At 48.5% G+C, this 25,135-nt stretch overlaps 2 protein-coding genes across 19 annotated transcripts; both read left to right on the top strand.

Annotated features, from left to right (window-relative positions):
• The first annotated feature begins 652 nt into the window (after positions 1 to 652).
• ATP6V1G1 (ATPase H+ transporting V1 subunit G1) lies at positions 653 to 4,630 on the top strand. Its single transcript, XM_075170451.1, has 3 exons — positions 653 to 845; positions 2,314 to 2,414; positions 3,867 to 4,630. The coding sequence occupies exons 1-3, from the start codon at positions 764 to 766 to the stop codon at positions 4,038 to 4,040; spliced, it is 357 nt and encodes a 118-aa protein (XP_075026552.1). The 5' UTR covers positions 653 to 763; the 3' UTR covers positions 4,041 to 4,630.
• A 2,241-nt stretch (positions 4,631 to 6,871) lies between these two features.
• TMEM268 (transmembrane protein 268) lies at positions 6,872 to 24,886 on the top strand. Of its 18 annotated transcripts, none has more exons than XM_075170441.1 (12): positions 11,804 to 11,917; positions 12,040 to 12,218; positions 12,629 to 13,011; positions 14,412 to 14,867; positions 15,347 to 15,678; positions 17,510 to 17,619; positions 18,175 to 18,282; positions 19,511 to 19,660; positions 20,756 to 20,866; positions 22,521 to 22,601; positions 23,537 to 23,728; positions 24,546 to 24,886. In XM_075170441.1, the coding sequence occupies exons 5-12, from the start codon at positions 15,573 to 15,575 to the stop codon at positions 24,723 to 24,725; spliced, it is 1,038 nt and encodes a 345-aa protein (XP_075026542.1). In that variant the 5' UTR covers positions 11,804 to 11,917; positions 12,040 to 12,218; positions 12,629 to 13,011; positions 14,412 to 14,867; positions 15,347 to 15,572; the 3' UTR covers positions 24,726 to 24,886. The 18 variants fall into 18 exon arrangements, 16 of the variants coding, with proteins under 16 accessions (XP_075026540.1, XP_075026551.1, XP_075026542.1 ...); XM_075170443.1 differs by having other exon boundaries at positions 12,040 to 12,257; positions 12,819 to 13,011; XM_075170440.1 differs by having other exon boundaries at positions 12,040 to 12,257.
• The last annotated feature ends 249 nt before the right edge of the window (positions 24,887 to 25,135 follow it).

Below are 25,135 nucleotides of genomic sequence, written 5' to 3'. Positions count from 1 at the left end.
TCCCTCCATCACAGGGAACGGAAGAGGCGTACCGGCAACCCCCCGTTCCTCCCTGCAGTGATGTGAGTCACTGTCACGGCTCTGACGCTTTGTCCGTGGTGATAATAGTAATTTATGCTCCGAAAGTGTTGGGGGAGCCGCGTTCAGGGTTTTAAATCATCCCTGGGATGTGATGGCCAAGGTTGGGCTGGAGTGGGGTTTGGCTGGAGTGGGGTTGGGGTGAAGTAGGTGTGTGTGTTTGGCGTAGAGGGGCCTGGAGCCCCTGGAGAAGGTGGTCCTGGATGATTACGAATCCCCCTGTGCGTCGGTGGCTCCGTGCTGGGGGGTGAGACCCCACGTCCTGTGCAGTCGGGAGGAGATGCTACAGCCCAGAGGGGACCGAAGCGTCCCGTGGGGCGGTCTGGTGCAAAGCTGCAAGGCCAATGATTAAAAAAAAACATGAAATAAGTAAAAATAAATGCCACCCAGCGCCTTCCTGAAGGGTTTTAACCTATTTTCAACCTATTTCCTGGCTGGGGGCAAAGAAAGCACTCGGGAACCGACGCAAGGGAAGGCGGCTTCCACCGCTGCCGGGAAGGCCCCCTACGAGGCGGCGGCCGGACCCCGCACCGACCCCGGGGCCGGTGCCTGCCGGAGGGGGCGTGGCCCGGGCAGTGGAGGTGGGGTTAGGGCGGGGTCTGCCAGTTGAAGGCGGGGCCGGGGCGGGACTTGGCCTGACGCAGTGACGTTGGCGGCGGCGGCGAGGCGAAGGGAGGGCGCCGCCATGGCGAGCCAGTCGCAGGGCATCCAGCAGCTGCTGCAGGCCGAGAAGCGCGCCGCCGAGAAGGTGGCCGAGGCCCGCAAGCGTGAGTACGGCCCGGCCCGGCCCTGCCCCGCCCCGCCGCGGCGGCCTCAGGTGTCGGGGGTGCCCGGCCCGGCCTGGCCTAGCCCGGCCCGGCCGCCTCAGGCCTCTCAGGCCCGGCCGCCTCAGGCCTCTCAGGCCCGGCCGCCTCAGGGGAGGGGGGGGAGCTGCTGGCGCGGCCCCGCCGAACGCGGAGATGCCGCCGGGGTGCTGGAGGCCAGTCGGCGGGAGAAGGCTGATGGCCCGCCCGGCCGTCCTGCTGCCGAGGGCCGCTCGGCAGCGAAGGGGGCGGAGGAGCGGTGTCTGCGGGCCGCTGGGCCAGCGAGGAGACCCCCGCCGTGTCCCCGGGAGGGGGTGCAGGGCCCGCCCTGCTGCGGGACCGCGAGCGGCGCCGGCAGCGCTGCGGGCCTCGCCGGTGAGGGCAAGGCCGGAGGGCTGCGCGGGGCGGTGGTGAGTGCAGTGGGGCTCCCTGGGAGTGCGGCGCTGGTCTGCTTCTCCGAAACCTGTCTCCTGCGTGAAGGTATCGACACCGAAGTCGGATGCGCCCTCGCAGCAGCGGGGAACCTCCGTTCCAGTGGCTGGAGGGTCTCGGAGGAGCTCAGTGACTCCTGGCCCAGTGGGACTGCTTCCTGGGAGGAGACTGCCATCACAACCCTGTCCTTCGTGGCAGCAGGGTCTTCAGTTGGGGGATGCTTGTGCTTATCTGCATCTTTCCTACTTCTTTTTTTTTTTTCTTCTTGATGAAAACAGTGTATTTCCATGTTGGAGACTAGACATTTTGTAGAGCTGAGAGAGATACTCCTTGGGGAGCCAAGTTAGCTTTTCCTGTTAAGTGAGAGAAATTCTGGTTACAAAGATCCCCACCTCTACAAATTTTTCCTGCTTCAAGCATTTTATTATTTTTTTTTTTTAAATGAAGCCGCACTTGTGGTTTTACCCTCTGACAGTTTTGTGAGAAGTAGATTGTTGTAGCTCACTCTAATGATGATAACCTTGAGGGGAGGGTGTGGTGGAAAGTCCAAGAGGGGAAGTTGGTGCAGTAGTCAAGTTTTCCTATCAGTTGCACAACTGGCCTGAGGCAAAACTAAGATGTCTTTTCTGCTGTGCTCTTTGGGATCACTCAGGGATGTTGCACGCTCACATGAGCAAGACCAGACCTGTAGGTTTTCTAAGGCATCCACTGGCTAGGAGAACCTCTCCAGTTCTTGCTGGTGGAAGCTCATTGCGTGGTGAGCTTGGCGATGGTTTTGTGGCACGCAGGGTGACCTCGTGCTCCTGAGGTTGGCTAACACTGCGAAGCTGGAGGGGCTGTGAGGGTGTGCAGTGCCCTGCTGGTGCCTCCTACAGAAGGAGCTGCTGCAATAGCAAATGCTACAGTGATTGTTGTGCATCGGGTAGCTGGAGAGGTGCGGGGAAATACGCTCTCAATACTTTCTCTTCTTTATTTCATTTGGTGTGTTCTTTCAAAACAGGAAAGAATCGGAGGCTGAAGCAGGCAAAAGAAGAAGCCCAGGCAGAGATTGAGCAGTACCGCCTGCAGAGGGAGAAGGAGTTCAAAGCCAAGGAAGCAGCGGTTTGTTTTCTAGATCATTCACTGTTACCTATCCAGCCCCTTAGCCTTGCATTTGGGGTTACTTGCCCTGAGAGCAGCCCTCAGGGTGGAACGTGTTGCCGGAGGAGTACTTCCCTAACTGCCTTCCTCCGATGCACAGCCACGTGTCACGGAAAAACCAGTGGAAATGAATCAGAACATGGTGTATTGCATCTCAACAGGCAGAACTATTGACTGGCAGTGAATTAGCTTAATAAGCTCATTATTGGCTGGTGCCCTGATGGGTGGCAGCCTCCCAAAACCGGCTGTATGTAGCAGTGTCAAAAAAAGATGTCAAAAAGAGGAGCTTACTGCCCCTCTGATGAGCTGGTTTCTACGATGCTAACATGGTAGAAACCACTTGCCTCATACATGCTGCTCGCTTGCTGAAGCAGTTATAAGGCTTGTATTCTGCTTAGCCGTATTGCCTGCTGTGTCCCAAGGGGTGTGTTTTCCTTTCCTTCTGAGCAAGAGGAGGTATTCTGAAAAGGTGCAGAACCAGGGCCCTTTACCAGCTGAGGGCCGTAGCGTGGCAGGATGTTTCCACTGCCTGTGTACTCCTGTCAGTGTTGAAATCTTCAGAAAATGACCTGGCAACCCTCCCCTCTGTCCATCTTCTGGTTAGCACAATACCACCTCCTCTGTTCTGCATAATAGCCTTCATGTCAGTAGGTCAAGATTAATTTTTTACAATCACTTGTTAGCTTGGTTCACTAGGCGTATAATACCAGCCAGTTGCAGGCTAATAAAGTAGACTTCACTGCCTTGGCAGCTGCTTCTGTTTTATTTATCCTTCTCCAGGGAGAGAAGCTCTTTGAATTTGAGTCCGAGACTGCTAGTCTCCTTCAGCGTACTTTTTCCATGCCTTTTCCCCCCACTTATAATGGGAGTTTGCTCTCTCTGCCCTTGCTTATGGGACGAGAAGGACATTGTAGGCTGTGAGAGACTCTTTGTTGTGTGTATCACTTGGCCCACAGTCCTTGTTAGGAAGGCAGAGATTTTTATAAAGATTCTCCAAGGGTAGAAGAAATGGGATGATGTGAAGACTGTGCTTAAACTAAATCATGAGTATTGCTTTTCTAACAGTGTCTAGTACAGTAGTGCCCAGGGGTTCCCGGTTCCAGTTGCCAGTACAGCAGGACCTTTATTTCAGACATTCTTTAGAAGCTCATGCTCTAAACTGGTAGATAATGAATCAGAGAGGATAAAAGGCATGGGCTACGGATGGAATACAAACTTGAGCAAGTTTAGTGGGAAATCTAAGCAGAGAATCCAATGGTACTTTTTTTTTTTCCCTAGTGTACTTCTTTCCTCAGCAAAGATTAATGGTTGAGATGCACTGAGGCAGTCCAGAATAAAGGACAGAGCTAGGCATAGTGTTTTCTTTGTCAGACTACTTGCATGTGAGCTTTCTCTTTCCTTTGGTATTTGTAGGCACTTGGATCTCATGGCAGCTGCACTACTGAAGTTGAGAAAGAGACCCAGGAAAAGATGAGTGTGATCCAGCAGAACTTCCAGAAGAACCGTGAGGTGGTCCTCTCGCAGCTGTTGTCGCTAGTGTGTGACATCAAACCTGAAATCCATGTGAATTACCGCATCAATGGGTAGTAGTGGAAGAAGGAATAAGCATACTGGAAATGCTGGTAGTAACGTCTGAGCTTCAGGTGGAATGTACAGCCCTTAGCCATACCCTAACCGTTCTTCTTGTAAATGTGTTAAATTATTTCAGTGAGTTGTAGGCCATCAATATCTTGTTGGAGTTTGTTATTTCTCTCTTGACACGGATTCAGAGCTTATTAAATGGCCATGTCTCAAATCTGTGCTGAGTTATTAAATATATATTCAAGTTGGCACATTAAAGCTCCCTTTTTATCTGGATAGTATTCAGTGAGAGGCTTTCCTCTGAGAAGTAGAGAGAGAGATGCTGGCCCGGTTTAAATGGAGAGCCTGTGTCAGTAATTGTTAAACCTGTGTAACTTTATTCTTGTTGACCAAAATGCATTTTGCAGTGTGTTGTTAACCTTTGTACAGGGATTAAACCTTGTAAGAAGAATTCTCTGGCTGTACAGTGCTGGCTGATAATTTTCAGGTGCTTGAGTTTCTCTATATTGAATATCCTCTGTATATTCTGCTGTTAGCTTGAGTTACAAGTCTGGCACTATGACACTTGGAAGTAAAAACACTTATTTAACTCCAAAGTCTCTAGTCAGTCGTCTTGTTCCTGCTAACTTGTTCTGAGAGTACTGACAGGTCTCACTGTGTTGCATGGGAGTCTGGATTCTGAAGAATGAATATCAAGTATTGATAAGAGAAAGAGTAAGAGCTACAGCAAATATCTGAAGGTCGCAGCAGGTAAGGTAAAAACCCATTACAGAGCTCCTCCTCTTGGCTGCAGTCTGATGCTTTACCTGCCAGATCATTCTGAAAACCTTCAGGAACAAATGTTCTTGCGACCATTAGGGGAAATAAAATGTTGCCAGTTCACTAGAATAGTTTGATAGCCAGGCACTGTGCAGTAATTATCCTTCCTTTAGTCAAGTACTGGTCACTGCTTGTTTATACCAAGGTCATACTGTATCCTGCAGCATCCTGCTGTACCCGGGAACAGTGTGAAATAAGTGTGTTGGGGTTGTCTGTGCATCACTTTCTACTTCTTTAATCAAAAGTACACAAGAATACATCACGAAGTTTCATGTTTCCTCTCCCTCTCTCACCAGCAGAATATTAAATCTAGCTTTGCTTTTTTGTTGAGTTCTGTTTAAAGTTTTTTGCTGAAAAGAGACCTCGATGAGCATGTACCTGATCAGAGCCAAGAGTCATGCAGTTGGGGGTTTAAGCCAGAAACCTTATTGATGCTGTTCCCTAAAACATCCTGTATTTCCACACACCCTCAGCGTAGCATTGAAAAGCCTCTCGGACCTATAGAGTTCGATTGTGATTAGGAGGGAGGAAAGCAGGATGGAGGAAAGTCATGACAAAGGAACAAATGTCTGCCTGCAGTCACACAGGGCGATGAAAGAGTAGACTGCTATGGTGTCTCCTGTTGGAATATTTTATGGTAGTGTACTGTAGTTCTGAAGGGATCTCTTTAGGAATTCAAGCTATTAAACGGGTTGTAAAATTGAAACAAAAGCCTCCTGCAAAGTCAAATGTGCCAGGCTGGGGAAAAAGCCAGGTTGGTAACAAGAACAGGATCAAAGCAGTTTTAATCAGTCTGGTCTAATGACTGGAAAGGTGCTATGGCCTCATGAAAGGTTGCAGCCGAGCTAATTCTAGTCTGTCCTTTGGAGATGAAATGTTTCTTCCTGTTGAGAACAGGTGTTCAGACTCCAGCATGATACTCCTCATAAAAGTCCTCCTAGCTCCAGGCTGTAATTAGCAATTTCATCCTGTTTGTTTATCAGTAAAAGACTGCTATTCTGTCCAGAAAAAAATACAGTGCGTGCCCCACTTTCTCATATTGGTTCATAAGTTTCCCTTTGTTAATGAGGACTTTGTATCCTTATGCTCTAGAATAGTAAGAGGCAGGAGAAAAGCAAAAAACCTTCCCTGATTATTTCCTCTTGGCAACAGGTGAAGACTCTCCCTTTAGGGTGTGTTGCAAGAATATACATTTTTCTGTAATATTTCCCTGAAACTTAATTGTTGAGAATTACCTGACTCTATAACTTTGTACAGAAGAAAGTCTTTCCAATTACTGCTCTCTAGGAAGGCTGGCTTTGTTTGCAGTGTGGATATTTTGTTTTAAATTGAGATTCTCTTATCTTACACTGTGATGCCCTGGGAAAGGGAGACCTACGGCTATCGTTGTGCCTAAGCTAGACCATGCCAGAAAAATACTCTGCAGGGAACAGCCTACTGACAGAGGTATGGAGTTGGACACATGGCTTCTTGCCTCTGAAATCTGGTTTTCTAGACTTTGTGCTGCATGTTTGGTTAATCAGAGTAAAACCTGCCCCAGCTGCTAGTACAAATCTGTCTCTGAAGTCTCCTTGCTGCTGATCTGTCTGTGCCATCCGTCGCCAATGTGGCCCCATGTACATGAGCCGTAGCTTGCTCTCGTACCACAGAAAGGGTCAGAGCTGCTTTGGGCACATATACCGCTGTCTGATCTCTTAATTTGAGCTCTCACCCCTGGAAATACCAGCCGACTGCCAGGACGGTCAGAGTCCTGGTGCTATATGGAGGTAAGAAGTGGTCAGCACTCGTGTCTTTTTTTGTTTGTGCAATGTCAAGTGAGTGGCTACTGCTGTTGATTTCTCCCAGTTAAAACTGTTTGCAAATAAGCACTGTCCTGGGATCAACACAGGGACATTAGGATTTACACAGTGCTGTTTGGCTCCAGCCGTATCCATGTTCATCCACAATGGTTTGCACTTGATTTTTGTGGAGTTTCTTTTCAGACATTATCTATGTATTTATAGAGTTGATAAATTTCACTTTTACGATACCATTGAGAAGTCGTGTCATCTGTACAAGCACCAGATGGACAAATGGCTTATTAACACCAGAATATGAGTGTCATCTGGACGGCTTAACATGCAGTACGAGGTACAATTAGGACACGCATTTGTGATGCTTGAAGCCAGAGTTCAATTTTTAAGGCATGTCTGTGTTGTCGTGCTTGCTCCCTTGCTTGTGCTGGTTGATCTGAAGGTCGGCGTCTCCTTCTCACTGCTGCCTGTTTAAGCGAAGAGTTAAAGAGCTCAGCACCCCTCTGGGAGGGGAGGCAGAGGGGAAATCAAAGCCCCCGATCCCGCTCAGGTCTGCCACCTCTGCTCTGTCTAATGATGCTTGATATTTGTTTGGTCAGTTCACAGCCAGTATGGGTTTGATCCCCTGTGAATTTGTTGCAGTTAAATCCAAAAACATGAGAGAAAGGTCTAGTACTGGACAGGGGGATGAAATGTGGTGTGTGCAGTGATGGCAGGGAGGTCCCTCCCCAGTCGTTCACAGCCTGGGTGATGCCACAAGGGGCTGCGGAAAGCAGGCAAAGGGCAAGGCAGTGCTGCTGCTGGAAGATTCAGTCAGGCAGTGTGGAAGGCAGGAGAGCGTGCTTCTTTCAACGTTTCGTTCGTGGTGCTTCCTGTGACGTAAGGACAATCATCATTTAATTATTTTTATAGGACCATTTTGTGTGATATTTAACTTGTAATTTTTTTTGTTTGTTGCAGAGAAAGTAATCTTCCCCTCTAAAGATCCCCCCCCCGCTGTTTTCCCTTCCTCCCTTTCCAGGGTCCAAACAGAGAAATAAAGGAGGGAAATCCCCCCATATCAGGAGTCCAGGATTTTAAGGAAGCTTTCATTAAGAGGGGAGCAATTTTGACTGCCAGTGCCTTCTTACAAACTCCCCCAGCAGCTTGATTTGGACAGTTTCAGAACCACAAGAGAGGACCCTAAATTTTCCCGGTGCTGTGGCTACTGGTGAAGATCGATGAGCCATTCCTTGTTCTGCCCTGTGGTGACAGGCTGCTGCTAGATGGTCGTGTCAATGGGCCTTGTACGAATCCTTCAAGATATTCCAGCGTGTAAGTCCAAATTTGGCAACCTTAAATTCCTCATTCTTCTGCTTTTGTGAGGTCCCTACACATTTCCTGATGATCTTTAATAAAGCTGGGGCTTTTTTATTTATATGCTAGATCTAAGCCCATCTAGCTGCTGGCAGTCCCTCTCCCCTCCCTTCTGTCCACAGCTTTGGGCTCCTGCTGTTTTCCCCATCTGACCCCGCAGCAAGTGGGGCTAGCTGGCAACAAGTAACCCTAGAGAAATGCCAGCAGTTTCTGGCCTGCGAGGCAGCTCGTGGGAGATGTGGCCAGCAAGGTGGTGTCTCCCAGCAATAGCTGCATGTAGAGTAACTGGGCTCAGTCTTATGAAAGTACACCCTAATTTTGACTGACCTAAATACTTCTATGCTCTCTTGCTGTTCTGGTGTCCATCGCGCAGTCCCTTCTGTAGATTACAGATAACTATGTAAAAAGAATGCCACTCCTCTTCCTTCTCTCTGCCTGTATGAAACCTCCTCATTTTAGCTTTTTGTCTCCTTTTCATCTCTGTTTGCCTCATCTGGAATCTCTTTCCGTCTTTTACCTGACATCAGTAGTTTTTGCATTAATGCATAATAAGAAAGACAAGCCTAGAACCCACTGATCCCAGCTGAGGTTTTGGCCTCAAAGTATTAAAAGAAAAGACTATCAAGAACCCTCAAGAGCAATGTTTCGTTGAAAACGTTCCCCAAACTAATCCAAGAAAGGAGCATAGTGTAATCTTTCTTTGAGGTTGAAAGGAGAAAGTACTAATTTCTTGCAGAAAAGATTGTATCTTGGACTGGCATAGGAATAGAAAATAAATAGGTATTAAATTACGTTTGGCCATCTCAAAATAATCTAATAAAGCATCTGCTGGATCAATAGCTGAATCATTATCCAAGGCACATAGCAAGCTTTCCCTCTTTCAATTTGAGATTCAAGAAAGAGGTTTTTACATTACCATAATAAAAAGAATAATACTTCAAGACTTCATAGGAAAAAGGCAGAAGTAGGGGAAAAAACCAAGAACCACACTTTATGCCTTAAGCAAGTGTCATTTTTCATTTGAAACATGTAATTTAGGGATATTGTGAAATAAAGTTTTTATATTTAATGACTGTCAATCTGTCAGCTTTGCTGAGCTGTTTGACAAAAAAAACCCAACCCAGAGTCCGTGAAGAAGCCTTTGTGTGCAGGAAGAGGGGAAGGGCAAGACAAGGCTTTCAACAACTTTGTTCTCCTAATTAAGGCTCACTGGAGAGAAAAAAAAAAAAAAAAGGTGGAACAGCTATCCACTGGAAACGCGGTTTCATCAAAAGAAAATGAGATCTGCCTGTGTTGGCTGCTGCTCACTGCTGCAGTGTGCAGAGCCACAAACAAGACTTATGCAGGGAGAAACTGCAATCGCATGCAGACCACTGCAAATAAAGCAGGAATAACAGTGATGTGTTATCAGCCTTTCAAATATTGCAAAAAAGTGTATCAAATCATGTAATAAATATATAGAGAAAATATGGTCTTTGGGGTCAGAATAGGAAAAAACAAACTAATGAGTATACGTCTCAGTATTTAAAGCAGTGGGACTTGAAGTAGAAGAGAGATCTAAGAAATGGTATTGAGAACCTGGTAGAGGATGAGGTTATCCTGGAGGACAGGAGGTATCGGGCTTACTGTCAGTCTGGGAAAGCACTTCAAATGCAGATTTTTTTCCTGGAATCAGGTTCCTTGTAATGTATTCATTAATGCAGCATGATGGAATAGGGAGTACTGTTATAATATATGTCCAGGGCACCAAGCTGGGAAGAGATACAAGGAGTTCAGAGGACTGAATTACAATTCAAAATGATCTTGATAGATGGGAGAAACGATCTGAAACCAATAGCATGAGACTCCCTGAAGAGAACTGTAACGCTGAACTAAGAAAGGTGGAATCAAATGCACAAAACCCAAGCAATCAATAACCACCTGTACAGCTCGGCAGAAATTGTGAAAATGAGGGTGAACTCCCCCAGACTCAGCAAATATTTTGTTTTTGAAATGAAGTCACCACTGTACAGCGTATTGATACAAGTGTCCTGTGTAAGGTGGAGGTGAGAAAGAGAGAGAGAGTTGTTATGCTCATGAATGTGGTGAGGTCTCCGTGTCCTGTTCGGATGCTGAGCTGTGAAAGGGATGAAAATAAATTGCTCTTTGATATAGAGCGTCAAAGGGCCCAGGGAGGTTTGGCAAATGTGGCTCAGAGCAATGATGGAGGGGAGGTAAGGGATTATTTAGTCTAGAGAGTCCATGAGAGTGGAGAAGTCTTGAAATAAAGTAGACGTTGTTTCAAAGTGAACAGATGTTTAATTTTTCACCAGATTCATTGAGGCTAGAAGAAGTAATCGGCTTCATCTGAAATGGGAATTTATTTTTTAGCTGCTTTTTACCAGGAAGGTTGAGGGGCTGTGGGTCAGATGGCTGCGGAGGCTCCAGCATCGCCACAGCTGGAGTCCTGCTGTCCCCGTGTCCTGGGGTTGTGCGGTTGGGTTTTGTCCCCTAGTGACTGTTGGCCCTGGCAGCTGGTTTCATTGTGTGGGAAGGAAGGGTAAGGTCTCGTTTGACAGAAGGGTGAAAGTGTCCCTTCGTGAGAAGGCTGCAGTGGGAGCTCATCGCTTAATTATCAGAGAGTTAAGACTGGGAAGCAGAAAATAGGCAAAGAGCAAATAGGGAGACTTTGCAAATAGCTTTGCCATGGGTTTATGTTAAGTCAGGACTTGCTTCTTCATAGACGCCAGTGAATGAAGCTCAAGAACAAACCTCAAGCTGCCTTAACTCTGATTTGTATAAAACAAATCCCCAAATCCTCTGCCAGCCAGCACAAGCTGAACGTACAGCGAACACGATGCTTCCTGGAGCAGAGAAGTCTGCATTTTCATTCACTTGCATTTCATTCATTCTCATTTCAATTTTTGGAAGACCTTCATTTTTAAATAGGGCCAGTTTCAGAGGGCGTCAGCTCGGCTCCACGAAACAGAAGCACCTTCGGTCTGCGTTGGGATCCCGCCAGCGTCCTCTTTCTGTTTTACAGTCAAATAGTTCCCTATTTCTTGTGAGCCTTTGCCTCTCTCCAAATTTCTTTCTAGTTTACTGATTGACTTTGTATTCGCTGTTAATTATCATTCTCTGTGCTGGCTTTAAGAAGGTTAAATTTCTAATGCTCAGGTTTTGGTAGGGCCATTAATACATGGAATAGGAATGTTACAAATGCATCTTGGCATTTCAGAAGCCCAGCTATAAAGGCACATGTGCAAATACGATAGTAGCTTTATTGTCTATTTTATAGACTATTCTGTGGGATCTGCTTGGATTGAGAAGATACCTGGCAGGATCTCGCCTGCCTAACAAAAGCATCAAAATTACGCACCAAATAAGGTGTTCAGAAAACTAACACCTGCCAAAGGTTTCTGAGCATATGGCTTGATGACTGCTGAAGTCAGGAAGAGTCGGGCTAGGAGACCTTGACTCCGCACAACCCGACCTGCTGATCCATCGTCTCCTTTGGGCCAGATCTGCAAGTTCAGGGAGGCAGTTGGGTGGAAAATAATCTCGGAAAAATAAGTGGAAAATCTTGCCTTCCCTTTAGGTTGGTTTAAGCTGCTGTGGAGCTTCCTCCTCAGTTCCTTAGATAGGTGCAAAACAGATGCTTTGAAAACCTTCAGAGGGAAAGCCTGCCAGTCTAAAAGTTCTAAAAATTTAATAGTGTGTGGCCTTTTTTGCTGCTTCAGAGCAGCAAAACTGGGATTGCTTTAAACTTGGAATTATCTTTTTTTTCTTTTTTCTTTTCTGTTCCCCCCCCCCCAACACCCCTCCCCGACAAGCAGGATTTTTCTGCTGGTGCTGATGGGATGAGGTGTGGATGCCAAGATCAGCCCACACACGCATGTCTTGCTAAACAAGAGGTGTACGGTGGATGCGCTGCAGGTAATTATGAGTGTTGCTTTCAAGTTTATTGCCCCCACAGAGTTTTGCCTCGGGCGTTTTTTTGTAGTGAGCTGACAGTGCTCTTTCTAAGCACTTTGGTTGTCATATTCTCCCTCTGTCAGGATCCTTGCGTGGGCGAGAAGAGGTAGAAACGAAGCCAAAACTTTTGATGAGTGTTTGCAAAAGAACCTAAAGCTTTGCGTGGCCCTATCTTGGGCGGGGATTTGAGCTGGGCCTTGAGCTAGTGACAACAGCAAGAAGATTTATCTGATTTTTCTCAATACCTGGATGATGTTACTATGTGAGTTGCCAGTTTCCAGTGTAACAAGATCCCATGTGGGTAAGCGATTTTGAAGTCAGTTCTGTTCCCCATGCAGCCACGTGATGTAATGAACACATTGCTCAGCAATGTCTGGAGCAAGCAAGGTTGCAGAAATTTATCCCTCCAAGAGAAGAACGGCATTTTCTCCAGGAAGTGTACGAGTGTACACTGCAGTGAAGCTTTTTTTTTTTTTAACCAATTCACTAAGACTAACAGTCACTAAGATACCTGATTCACTCTGCTCGTAGCCTCCGTGGATCCTCTAGCTTTTGGTGAGCTGCAAAACCATAATTCCCAGGCTAATGAGTCTTCTCTCCTGTGGTGACTTCTCCAGCACGTGAAGCTGTTCTGGGGGTCTGTCTGACCGTGATCCTACTTCTTTTCTTCAGAGTGCAGCGGCTGGAGAGGAAACTCGCACCCACCCTTCGTATCAGCGCAGCCTCCTGTTTTAGGAAGGGCTACGGTTCCCACCCCGTGCCTTATTCCTGTTTCTCTGTGCTTTACCATGACCTTTCGCTGAATATACAGTGACCCGTTCTCAGCCTTGAGATCTTCGTTCGCCTCTTCTGATTTCTCCAGCCCTATTGTCAACACTTGGCTTTCACTCATGTATTCACGGCAGCTAATCTGATGCAACCTTGGGATTTGTACTTCGTGAGTCCTGCCCGGCTGATCGAGGGGAGGAAGAGGAGAGCCTTCCGTCTGGGCCACTCTTCAGCCCTGCATGGCCTTTAGGGTCCAGCTCCAGCTCTGGACCCCCACCCTGCAAAAGGTGAGGATAACTCCTGCAGTGGGATCTACACCCGTGGCTGTGCCTTTGGTGGGGAAGCGCTTTTGAGGAACTCTAGAGGGTTAAAACCACGTTTCTGAAACCAACCTAGGGGAGAAGTCACATGCACAAGGGAGATTTTGCAAGTTGGTGCTTGCATCTCAGGGTAATGAGAGGGAGCGCGGGGGCGCGGGCTTCTTGCCTTGGGTGAGCTGTGCCTGGTTAGTCTGTGGTCCCTGGGAGACGCAGGGAGGAGAGGGACCTTCCCTGGCGCAGGTTGGGGCTGTGGGACCGGGGACCTCCCCGCTCGGCGGTGGGACAGCGTGGCGCCTGGGCAGTGCAGATGGCAGATAAAGGACAGTGAGGAGAAGGAGGAGGAGGAGGAGGGAGCTGAGCCGGCTCCCCAGGTGCAGGAGGTGAGCTGGACCAGGTAAGCCTCTGCTGGCCGCTCTGGAAATGAAGCAGAAGGACTTGCTGAATGTTTCTCTGCTGTTTAGCTAGGGCTTGGAGGTGTCCTGAAAAGCCTGAAGGAGGCAAAGTCACCAGAGAGACATTGGCATTGCATAAAGAAAAAGAGATGTAGTGAGATACAGAGCCTGGGGAGTGCAGGAGATGAGAGGACGTCCCTCGCGTTAGCACAGGAGGTGACAGAGGAAGATTTGGGGGGGAACCTGTCTCCAAAACCGGGCGGTTGTTCTGCAGTAAAAGGCAACGGAGCCAAACGAGGTCTATGCTGCACGAAGAGGTAAAAGCAAAGCTGCTTTTGCCGATGAGCTCATCCAGGCTGGGGAAGGCTGTTTCCCTCCTGCAGCTCCCTGACGGGCTGGGGAAGGCTGAGCTGCCCTCACCCTGATGTTTGCTGTTGTCTCCTAGGGACTGTCCTCCAGAGACCCAAAATTCTCGACATCTAAACCAGAGAGCCTTGATTCATCTCTGACTTAATGTGACAGCAGCAACAACAGGGTGATAGGTTTTAATTAGGCTTTCTTTTATTTCCTCTGTTTGCTGCTGGTTTGTGTGGGCTTTTCTGTCTTGTTTTTCATTTTCCCTTCTGTTTGATGCTAACCTGAAGGGATTAAAGGCAAAAGGGGGACAGGACTGAGAAAATTCACTGTCTGAATCCACCTTTTGGTGCTGGGAGATGTGCTCTGTAACACGTGGCTGCCCATGCTCGGCAAGGAAATCGCATGGAGCGCCGCGCTCGACGTACAGCAGAATCGCTCCTCACCTGCGCTGGTGAAGAGCGGGTGCTGTGCCCATCCCATGTACACACACACACACTGCACAATGGGTACCATGGCTTGATTCCTTTAAGTGTGAGTTTCTAGCTGTCTGCAGGTTTTTTTCTGCAAGCAGAACAACCTTTCCTGTTGTTTCTCTTGCCTCGATTTCCTTTCCGACAGTCCTTCAACCAGTGTCTATGCTGGCTTTGTGCAAGGGAGTAATTGCAGCCACAACCAGCAGTCAAAAATAAAGCAATCCTCTTTGGAAGGAGAGGAGATGAGCTGCCCGAGGGACCCTTACACCAAGAGAGAGCAACAGGCTCCCGGTGCAAAAGTAAGACAGAGCGGAGGTCAAAACGTAAATGATAGTTTTGGAGAGCCAGCGCGGATGCAGCTGAGCCACGGGAGAGGAAGATAATTGAAAAGTAAACTTCAGACTCTTCCAAGCATTTGCTTTAATAACCACCCACAGGCCCTGGCAGAAGGTTAGAGACCTACGTCAGCAGCGTTTGCCTGGAAAACCCGTGGGCACGGTGCCTGCTGCGGGGACGTGCCCTGTCGACTTCTGGCACTGCCCGCGGCAGAGAGGAGAGCGGAAAGGAAAGCAGAGACCCTCAAAGGCTTTGCTGCTGCTGGGTGAGAGCTCTGCTTGCCTCTGCCTTTGCTGGATGCATTTTTCTTCCTTCGTATGGTGGGGAATTATCCACTGCGTCAGTGAGCGGGGTGCATCGCTTCCCGGGAAGGGCATTTACACCGGCTCCACTTTCTTCTGAAAGTGCCCGCTGCAAAAAGCCTGTTGGCTTCCCGAGGAGCAATCGTGACTATTCCTTGACTAGTTGTTTACAAAATATGAATATTTAAGGCTGTCGGGATAATTTAAGGAATATTTAAGGATAATTTTTCCACCTATTAAAAAAAAAAAAAGTAATTGCAGCAAAAGGCGAGCCTGTGCGTACTGCACTCCTGGCTGGCTAACACCTACCTGGTGATAACATCTACAGGGAGCGGGGTCCAAAGAGCAGAATACAAAGAGCAGAATACACCCAAGTGCTTTGTGCTCTTACCCTCTATTTGCTGTCTCTCCAAGATTTGGGATTTTCTGTTCCTCTTTTCAGAGCTAGAAAATGCCTCCTTGCTCATGGAAAGCAAGATCTCGAGGAAGTCGTCAGTGGGAGTGGGAGTGAAGATTTCACAATCTGGTCCCCAACGAGGAGAGCAAGCCGGCTGCCTGCTGCCTTGGGGCTGAATCAGTGTTTCTTAACAGTGAAAGATAAGGCGAATATACAAAGTGCTGAATTTCTGACAATACCACAGAGTCCCTCAAAGAGACGCGCCTTCAGCATGGCCCATAAAAGCCAAGCTGGTGGAATTGAGAAAAATGGGTCACTTTCCTCCATCCTCTATTGTAAGAGTGATTTAAAGGAAGGATCCCTGCAGTGGATGAAAGGTAAGCGAGCAACTTGTTGATGATAAGGAGAAAGACAGTACTGAGTACAGCACTCTTAAAATAACAGAAGACAGATTTTTTTCAAAGGTGCTCATTAACAGCATCTCATTTGCAAAAGAAACTAAAGATTATGGATGTTTCACCATTTTGGGGAGGGGATGGGCACACTTTGACTTTCTTTGGAAAGCCTGATATATAGGAATGAATGGACATCAACCTATTGAAAATCAGAACCCTGGAAGTCCTCTTCTCTTAGCTTTCAAAAGTCAAGGAATATTTGGGAACCTTGACCTGTGCTTTCCAAGTGACTCCCTTCTCCGGTAACAATTTGCAGCACTACTTCAGAAACTGCCTGTACAGAGGCAGAAGGCAGTGCCGTGGATGGCTGTTTGCACCAAGACCTCCACGCACCATTCTGCGGGGCACCCTTTTTGCTTGCTCAGTTCACGGCACCTCCTTAGTACTCAGTTTTTGCAGGGGCGAAGCAGCTCTTGTCACTCCAGCAGAGGTCAAGGAGCTCAGCCCCTCTGCAAATCTCAGGTATCTGAGCTTGGCACCCACCTTGCTAGATTTTGTGCTAGGAACTTGACCATGGAGAACAGGACAGCCGAGCCCAAGGCTGAGGCCATTTGTTTTCAATCTTGCTTTATAATCACCGCCTCTACTGCTCTGTGTCAGGAGGAGATTAGCCTCAGCAGACAAACAGGACCTGGAGGTTTGCTATCATGGAGGTTTCAGATGCATCTGCTCTTCCCTTTTTGACTCGATGCAGTCACGCCCTATTGTAATATAATTGCCTCCTTTCACTTGGCATCTCCTGCTCCTGAGCAGTGAAGAGATGGTGAGGCTGGAGGACGTGAGTGGGAGAGAAGGGAAAGGTGAGCGCACACTGTGTTTCAGCCAGCACAGCCGTCTGGGAGAGCGCTGGGCAGGCAGTGTCAGCAGGAGCAGCCCCAGGGGACACCTGGGTGACCCCAGATCTGCAAAGGGGAAGGAAAACTGGTGAAACATTTCAGTGAAACAGGATCTCATCTGAACATGCCACTTCCTTAGACCCGATCTCTTCCTCATGACGTAGCACAGCTTGTGTAAACTCTAGATGAATGCCAGATGGGATGTCTGGAGATCACAGCTCTCCTGTGCCTCTCCAAGGCTGCTCTGCCTCAGCTCCGAGCAGCCTGCTCCTCAAATCTAGGGCAGGCTGTCCTCACACTTTCTGGGCTCCTGACTGCAACTCGGGTCTCTAGATTACATCTCTGATCCTTGCCCTAGCTGAAACTGGGAAGCTGAGAGCCTTGAGCAGAGCTGTGCTGCCCAGGAACACTGCGAGAGCGGGGACCTGGATGCTGGAGGACCTGTGGACCTCAAGCCCCAGGGCAGCCCTGCCACATCCCAGACAATGTGATTATTGGAAAGCATTTTGATTTGATTGCTCAAGCTTTTCCTCTTGGTGGTGGGTGGGGTTGGTAGGCAGTGGGGGATCTCTCTAAGAAGTAGATAGCCTTAGCAACTCCGAGCAGCTTGAGTCCATTGTCCTTTCAGTTAGGGATCAGTGAGGCAAGGCATTATCCTGCTGAAGATCAGAGCATCATGTGTTTGGGGTTTCCTCCCTTTTTCTAGGTTGATTCCTTGCAGGGGACATCAGGCTGCTGTGCTGCTTCCAAAGCTCTTTGCGATGTTCTTAGAAATGTCCAAGGTGGGGTTCTGGATCCATTTAAAACGCATCAGGATGGTCTGCGCTCCTCAGCCTTCCCTTTGCTGTGTGCTCCTTAGCTGCTGGGAGAAGAAACCATGCCAAAACCATGCTCATGACTCCTTTGGGCTCTTGCAGAACCCCTCAATGGCCAGGTGCTCATGGTGCTCAGCATGGACAATAACTGCTCAGCCACCTCCTTTGACATGGAGCTTTGTGCAGAGAAACTGAAGTCCCTTGGGGTTCAGGTAAGCTCCTCATGCGTAACCTCCCCTGGGGACACTGTAGGAGTGAATGCTAGCTGGATTAGCATGATTTGCATTTGCACCCACATCACAGACAGCTTTTCTTTTTTTTTTTTTGGTTTGAGAGTCACTTGTTTCAGTCTATTCCCCATGGACTGCAAGTCAACTGTAATGATCTTGGCTTAAACCTCCATGAAGAAACCCATTTAACATAGGTTCTAGTGAATTGCTTGAAAGTCACTCTGATGGGATGGAGCGTCCCTGGGACAATCTGTCTTGTCTTGTCCTTTGCCATAAAAAGATTATTTTCTCTTGTGACTTTCCCTGCACTTTCCAGGGAGATATTACTTACTGCAAATGAGGGAAGAACACAAGTTTTTGGTTTGTGACAGCTGTATGGATGAGATCGGAGGTGCACTCTGCGGGAGGGTGCTCTGGGACACAGCTTTCAGTTGCAGGGCCAGCCTGGCCCCATGATGACTGCCCAGGCTAGTTCTGATGGGACTAGGAGCCCGAAACTGGAGGGTGGCCCCAGTTTGCTGTTTGCTCCCTGAGCAGGTGGCAGCGGATCAGTGGAGGAGGTTAATCCAGGATGCTGTCCTGAAGCCTGAAGTGAGACGGTACATGTTCTACAACTCCAGGGCGTTCCAGATAGCCATTGCCGTGGTAAGGATGGTGAGGTCTCTCACAGGCTTGCCATAGACATGCGCTTGCCAAAATGCTTCAAGACCTACACCTGGGGTTCTTGTGCCCAGGGAGGGACAGAGGTTTGGGTGGGAAAGAGACACTGGTTTTCACACATCCTAGTGGGCTCCTTTGGAAATCCCAGTTCACAGACTTTCTGTTGATGGAGGGCAAGGCACCTTCTTCAACCTCTGGCTGGCAGTCCCAGTGAAGCAGGCTGTCCATTGCTGGATACCCAGCATTTGCTGAGGTAATAGTTCCTACATAAGATTTTTTTTTTTAACTTTATTTTTAAAACCTGAAGATATTTCGGTTCTGATGCTAATTCAGACCGAAGGACCAGTCAACTTTGGGTTCTGAGTTGCTTGTGTAGTCTTGCTTGGCTTCTTCTGGTGAGAAAAGCTCCTCTAGAGACCCCAGCCATTAGCATCTACTGTAAGGTTGCTACTTTGCAGTGTGCTGAGGGTGTGATTAAAAACTGACTGCTTGGTCTTAATTGAATTTATTTTTTTGAATAGCCGTTATACATGTGTTCTCCTTCTTTCACTAATATTGCAGGAATTGGTGCTCAATGTTTTCAGGGTTTTGGTGTCTGTTCAGTGCAAATGAGTTATCTTATTGCAAGTTGATGCTGTGACACGCTGTGCTGTACACGTCGTATTTGCTTCTAGGCAATCTCCTGCCCAAATGCATGCCATGTGAAGTAAAGGCCAAACGAATTCCGTTTTACCTGTCTTTATGCAAAGGCCAAGTTTGTCAGTCCTTAGCATAGTCCTTGAGCCCAGTGTCAGTGTCCACCATTTGAGTGTTATTGTAATTGAGTAGTCTCTGCACCACCTTGAGTGCTTTGACATAGGAGCTTTCTAAATACAGGGACTATTAGAAGTATTATCAATATGCCTCAGTGGGTACATTTCTTATCTAAATGGAAGAACTCGGTTGAAATCCTTCCTAGGTATGAATCATGATTAATAATTCACTCTCTGTCTTTGACTGGTAATTTTTTATAATAAACTAGGGCTCACTCAGTCCTTCTAGTCCTTTTTTTCCCCTACTCATTATTGCCTTTCTCACCCTCTGAAAATCTTGTGTGACTTAATTTATGGTAAGGCACTGCCCTGGGAGAAGGGACCGGCAGTTTTCTTCTTCTCTTGACTTTTCTCACTTTCATAGTTTTGTGAGTGCCATCAGTCTCTCTGGGTTTTTATAGGTTTTCTACATGTCTCTCTGGACAAACATTTACTCCACAGTCCAGCTGTGTTCCTTCGGACGCTACTGGGAGGCCAGCGTGCTGGTGACCCTGGCTGCCGTAGCAGTCACTGTGGTTGTGATACTGGTTATCGACCGCCGCCAGAGGAAGGTGAGAGGAGGCTGCTTGCGTGCGGCCACGCCGCGTGCGGGGAGCAGGACTCCTCCCGCCAAAGCGCTGGGAACCCATGTCATCTCCTGGATGCATATGAAGAACATAATTATCCGGGGAGGAAGGACTATTTTTACAGCAGGCTCGGAGATCAGGTTCAGGCAAGGGGTGTTTTACAGCCAAGTTAGGTGTCGTAATGCCTAAAAAGTAGGTGTTGGAGCCTGGCAGGCTGGCTCAAAGCGCCTGCTGTCGATGGAGATAAAGTAACCGTTGCAGAACGCGGTTCGCACTCCCACGGCGGGTGGGAAGCCACGGCGGCTCGCCAGCAGAGCCGGCTCCTGCCCTGCTTCTGATGATGGTCCTTGCAGTCTGGGCTGTGTGCAGCCATTAATAGCATCGTTTACTTGTGTCGCTGCAGCGCTCTGCACCTTGCAACAGGTCCAGAGCAAAAAGGCAGCTCCTAACCCATAGAAGTTGCAATAAAATTATAAAACAGAGGTAGACTGGGCAGTAGAAGGGAACAGGGAGATGGCGTTAGCAGGGGAGGCAACCCTCCTGCAGCGTTCGCTGCTTGGTTGTTGTCAACTTTTGTTTGTAGGCATCACAGCAGTATGGAAACCTCTAAGGGGTGATCTGAAGAATAATATTGGAAAGGCTTGATTCAAAATCCAGAGGGGTCTTGGCACTGATTTTAATGGATTTTGGAGCAAGCCTCTAATGATAGCAGTGCAATGATTCTTCCAAAGGGAAACCTGGCAAATGTGCAGGTGCACAGAGGTTCAGGAAAGGAGTCCTTCACTCAGGGACTGCTGGGGAAGGAAGAGAGAACGTGATACTGGAAGTCGATTCCACTTCAGACGTCTTGTCTGTAAGAGAAATAATCCTTTGTGAGATTTCTGGCTGCACAGACATCCGCTAGCGGTGGCTAGGCCAATACTGATGGCTGGTGACAATCCTGCCTGACTGCAGACTGCTCTTGTCACTGCTTTCCTTTCAGGGACACAGTATTTGGGATTATCCAGCTGCAGTTTGTAGCTGTAGGCTGGCCCAACTTTTGCTGTAAAGTGTGTTAATTTTTCCTGCATTCTTTAATAGATAAATATGAATACAGATGTGAGGCTGGCAGCTGTCAATGAAATCTTTATCAAACACGGTTTAATACTGGGCATTACAGATGCCCTGGATGGGCCACACAACATCCTACAAGTATCCTTTCTGTAGGGAATCATTTGTACCCCTCCTGGGTAGCTAACGATGTGATGTTATGATCCATGAGGATTTCCAGTGAGTGGGATTTCTGGGATTTGTTTTTTCTCCTATTGGATGGCATGAGGGATTGGGCATTTTTTCTTCTTCTATAAGAGGGGATTGAGATCTGCCCAAAGGCAATTGGAAGTAATGAGTCTAAAAGATGGAAGCGGGATTAGTCCTTTGGGCAGGCAATTATTCCTGAAAGTGTGTTATACTCTCATGACAGTGATGATTCTTGTTATAAGCAGAGTGACAGCAGTGTGCCTATGGTAAAAAAAAAACCCGAACACTTGAGAGTACCAGAGTCCCCGTCCCTGGGAGCTCATGTTCTGCCTTGCAGAGACAAACTAAGCCAACAGCATCCAAGTGCCTCTGCTCTCCAGGTGAGAGAGCATTTGTAGCCCCGGGCTCCATCCTTCAGGCACATTAGAGAACTTGATTTCACGGAGCACGTGCCTGGCAGCCAGGTCTGTAGCTGCCAAGCATTTCTGACCTTCATGGCTTTTTAAAAATGCAGGTTGAAGAAACCAGGTAGGGGGAGGCTCATTTGCTGCTTTATAGAGATACCTTTTCTGCACTAGACAAAGACTTAGGGGAAAGAAGAGAGTTTTAAAACAGCATGAAAGTGTTAAAGGAAGGAGAGAGAGATGGTCTCCCAAATTTGCTGGTGGACCTCACACTCCCCCATATATACAGAGAGGTATGAAATATATGGAGAGGGAACCAAGGCTGAAACATGGGGTCAGAGAAGGGGGCAGGGAATACCACAGGAGGGCTGGCAGGGATGGAGTCATGCAGAATGAGGAGGAAACACTTAAGAACTTGAATTACGTATTTGTTCAGACCAGCATAGTTTTGCACCTCAGCAAGTGAGGACTAATCCAAGGAGCCTTCACCTCTATCTACGTGTCCTGGAACTGCCTGAGAGCAGAAAACAACCCAAGGATTTATGATATCTCAGTCTGCCCCAATGTCAGATCTGTTTTAACCCTCTAGCTTTCACGCTGTTCCTGAATCCCCTTGATGATGGCAGCTGGAATAGATATACAAGGGCAGACCTTTGGCTGCTGCTCTCAGAGCTGGCAGGACTCACATCCCCAATATGTTGCTCTTGGTAGACTTCACAAACAGTGCCTCTGTCCTAAAGACAAACACCAAGTACAGTAAATTTTGTAAAAAATAAATGGAATGAATCCCTAGAAACAAAAGAAAGAAAGCAGGAAGGAGTTTAGGGGAGCCAAGTCAAGGTGACCCACCAGTTTATTTAGATGTAAGGCCATTGAGATGAGTGATGGGCAATGGCCCTGGGTTATCCCAGTTTTCACCCCCCCAGGCTGCAGGAGGTGGGTGAGGAGGACTGGCTGCCCTCTGGGGCAACTCCCCCTTCCCTGCCACCCCTCTTCTCTTCCCCTTTACCTTGAGGTTTTGCCTTAGCCCAGACCCTCTTGGCTTAAAATGAGCCCTGGATTTGTTATTTGGTTCCTGTGTCCCGAGCATCCCGTGGGCACCACAGCCTTTGCTCTGCTTCCGGCGAGGTACGTGCCACGATCTGCACCGAGGCGGAGGGGGAAGCATGGAAAGACCCCTTCCTTAACCCTGCCCGTCCCAGCTGTGGTTCGTGTGCTTCAGCCCGGAGCGCTGCCTCCAGTCCTTGTCAGCCCACATCATGGACCTGCAGAGGACACGAGAGGTAGGTGACGGCAGGCGCAGCCCGAGCTCCCGCGGTGACACGTGCAGGTCCACCCCTACGCCCCGGCTTTGGTGGGATGGAGGCGGGCAAGGAGAACTGGGCGTTTGAGTGTCCTCCTGGGCATCCCCTGCTGTGAACTGGGAGCTGGACAGACTGGGAGGAGAATAAACTGCATCTGTCGATGCCCGGTTCAGCAGGAATTTGTTTAGGCCGTGTGGTACGCGCATGTCTGGATAATTAACTGTACAACTTTAATAAAGGAAAGTCATCAAGAATCAAGGGCAAATGTTGAAAGCATGTGTCACAACCTGAGATAGCTGACACCTTGAGCTGTCCTCCTGAAACAAATGAGATAGCCTGAGGAATAAGTAAACACTGTACTGGGTTAACTGTATAAAAATTTTGTCCTCTTGGCCTCCAGAAAATATTTTCCTTTATGTGGGTGTATAACATACAAACACTGCGCTCCCCTGCACTGAATCGCCCGTGCTGACCACGGCTGCGGGATGAGAGGGTACAACCCTCCAAAAATCTCAAGGCTGCTCATCTCCCTGAACGCACCGGCAGACGCAGATCGGGAGATGGACAGTAACACACCAATTCACATGGCTGATATAACTCATATTATATATATATATATATATATATATATAAAAAAAACTGTTTAAAGACAAGATTGTCTGTGCCAGGCTGTGACCACCGTGCTGGGAGCAGTCTCTGGCACCAGAGGCAGCTGATGGCAGCGGGGCTGTGGGATGAAGACGCTCAGCTCCAAGTGCTGGGCATGGCTTTTGGCCAATGCTGATTTTTACTTTTGGGATGATAACTCCCAGGAGTAAAAAATGTGCAGGGGGAAATCACGCCCTTTAAAGGCTGTCCTCAGGACACCACTCCTGCCTGCCTTTGGACACCCCCAAAATTTCTTTCTCTTCCAGTCGGGCTTGCGGCACAGCCTGGACCAGCTCTGTGTGGTTATGGAGGCAGCAGTTCAGCCCGACCCGGGAACGGAGGAGGAGGAGGAGGCTTCGCGTGAAGAGTCCCCTCTTTTATCCAGTGGGGTGAACCTACATAAAGAGCCTGTGACATGCAACGAGCTGCTCCGCCTCGTGCCCGAGGGTCCACCAGAGGTAATGAGAAATATCCCTCCCTGATGGACAGAGGCGCCGAATCACCTCGACTCCAAAACTCGTCCCAGCAGCCGCCAACCATGGTGACATCTCCTTTTTCACCAGTAGGAGCACCTGGAAGCCTGGAGGTCCACACACACCTTCTCCAGCCCTGGCACTGCTGAGCAGTTAATGCTTACTGAGCAGCTAATGCTTAATCCTTAGGAATTAATGGATTAGGCTTTTCCTTGCTGGTGGCCAGGCTCCCTGTTTGGAAGCTAACCTCTCCCCAGGGTCCGTGCAGGGACCCAACGCCTGTGTCCGGGCTGGGGATGAGGCATGGCCATCCTCAGCCTTTGTCTCCTCTGTGGAGCATGCCTTCAAAGACTTGTGCCGTGCTGAGCCACAAATGTGTCCTCGTTCCTGCTCAGCAAGAAGCTTCAAAAGGGATAATTTTGATTTATTTTACAGTTTTCTGCTTGCTGTTATTAAGCAAATTCGGTGCAGGTGACACCCCTGCAGATTGAAGCTCTCTGGCTGTCTACAGGCAAAAAAAAAAGGACCAGGAGGCAGTGACAGAGCAGGCAGGTCCCCAAGCAACCTGGCTCCCCGGCCACCCACCGGCGAGTGGTCATTTCATGTCACTCCCCCGTGGGGACAGTGTGCCAGCACTGCTGACCAGAAGGGGATCTGGGACAGTTATATATGCCATTGGCTCCTGTCCTGTTTCTTTCAGACGAGGACAGTCCTTGAACGAGGGAGCAGATGGTATTTAGTGTATCATTCACTCTTCCTGCAGGTAGATGCTCTGCTCTGACACCTCTCGTGCTCGTTCCAGGTGATGGCCCAGCAGCTCCTGGTGATCTTCAGCGGATGCTACGTCCGGCTCCTGGTCACTGGCCAGCTCCCTCGGGCCGTGGCAGGGGGGCACCTGGAGCACAGCAGCGTGCCCTGTCTATGCCAGTTCATCGAGACCACCGCGCTCAACGCACACCAGAGCTGGTTCACGGGCAGGTGACCGGAGGGGGCTGGAAAACGCTGAAATAAAAGCTGTCCATACACAACAGTATGAAGAAGCCGTGGGGCAGAAGAGAGGGCTGTAATCGCTCATCCTGGACTTTTCCAGATGAATGAGTGGAAATATGACTTTAATAAAACATGCAAGACACTCACCAGAAAGCTGCTTATCTTTGTGACCTTCTGCCTGCCCACTGGCTTGGTGTGAAGGAGCTGCTCTGGGGGCAGAAACAATCCAGGGACAGCCTGGAGCTCCCTTGGGAAATTCCCCACTGCCCTTACCTGGGGGCCTTGGAGAGCTGCAAGGAATACTTGCAGGTGCCAGCTCCACACCTTCAAAATGAAGTATGTGGGGTTTTTTAGTACAAGGAAGACAGGGAAAATCTGTGCATAGCAGTGTTCTAAATGTGA

This window comes from Calonectris borealis, chromosome 21 (genome assembly GCF_964195595.1).
Source record: "Calonectris borealis chromosome 21, bCalBor7.hap1.2, whole genome shotgun sequence".
Taxonomy (NCBI): Eukaryota; Metazoa; Chordata; class Aves; order Procellariiformes; family Procellariidae; genus Calonectris; species Calonectris borealis.
Note: the sequence above shows the minus strand (reverse complement) of the source record. Positions and strands in the feature narration are given on the sequence as shown.

Bases quoted from the DNA above. Each gene is read 5' to 3' on its own strand.
- ATP6V1G1 (XM_075170451.1), top strand. From the start codon at position 764: ATGGCGAGCCAGTCGCAGGGCATCCAGCAGCTGCTGCAGGCCGAGAAG. The intron at 846-2,313 runs GTGAGTACGGCC...CTTTCAAAACAG, and splicing joins GGTGGCCGAGGCCCGCAAGC to GAAAGAATCGGAGGCTGAAG. The intron at 2,415-3,866 runs GTTTGTTTTCTA...TGGTATTTGTAG, and splicing joins TCAAAGCCAAGGAAGCAGCG to GCACTTGGATCTCATGGCAG.
- TMEM268 (XM_075170433.1), top strand. The intron at 18,283-19,510 runs GTAAGGATGGTG...GGGTTTTTATAG, and splicing joins TCCAGATAGCCATTGCCGTG to GTTTTCTACATGTCTCTCTG. The intron at 23,729-24,545 runs GTAATGAGAAAT...TGCTCGTTCCAG, and splicing joins TGCCCGAGGGTCCACCAGAG to GTGATGGCCCAGCAGCTCCT.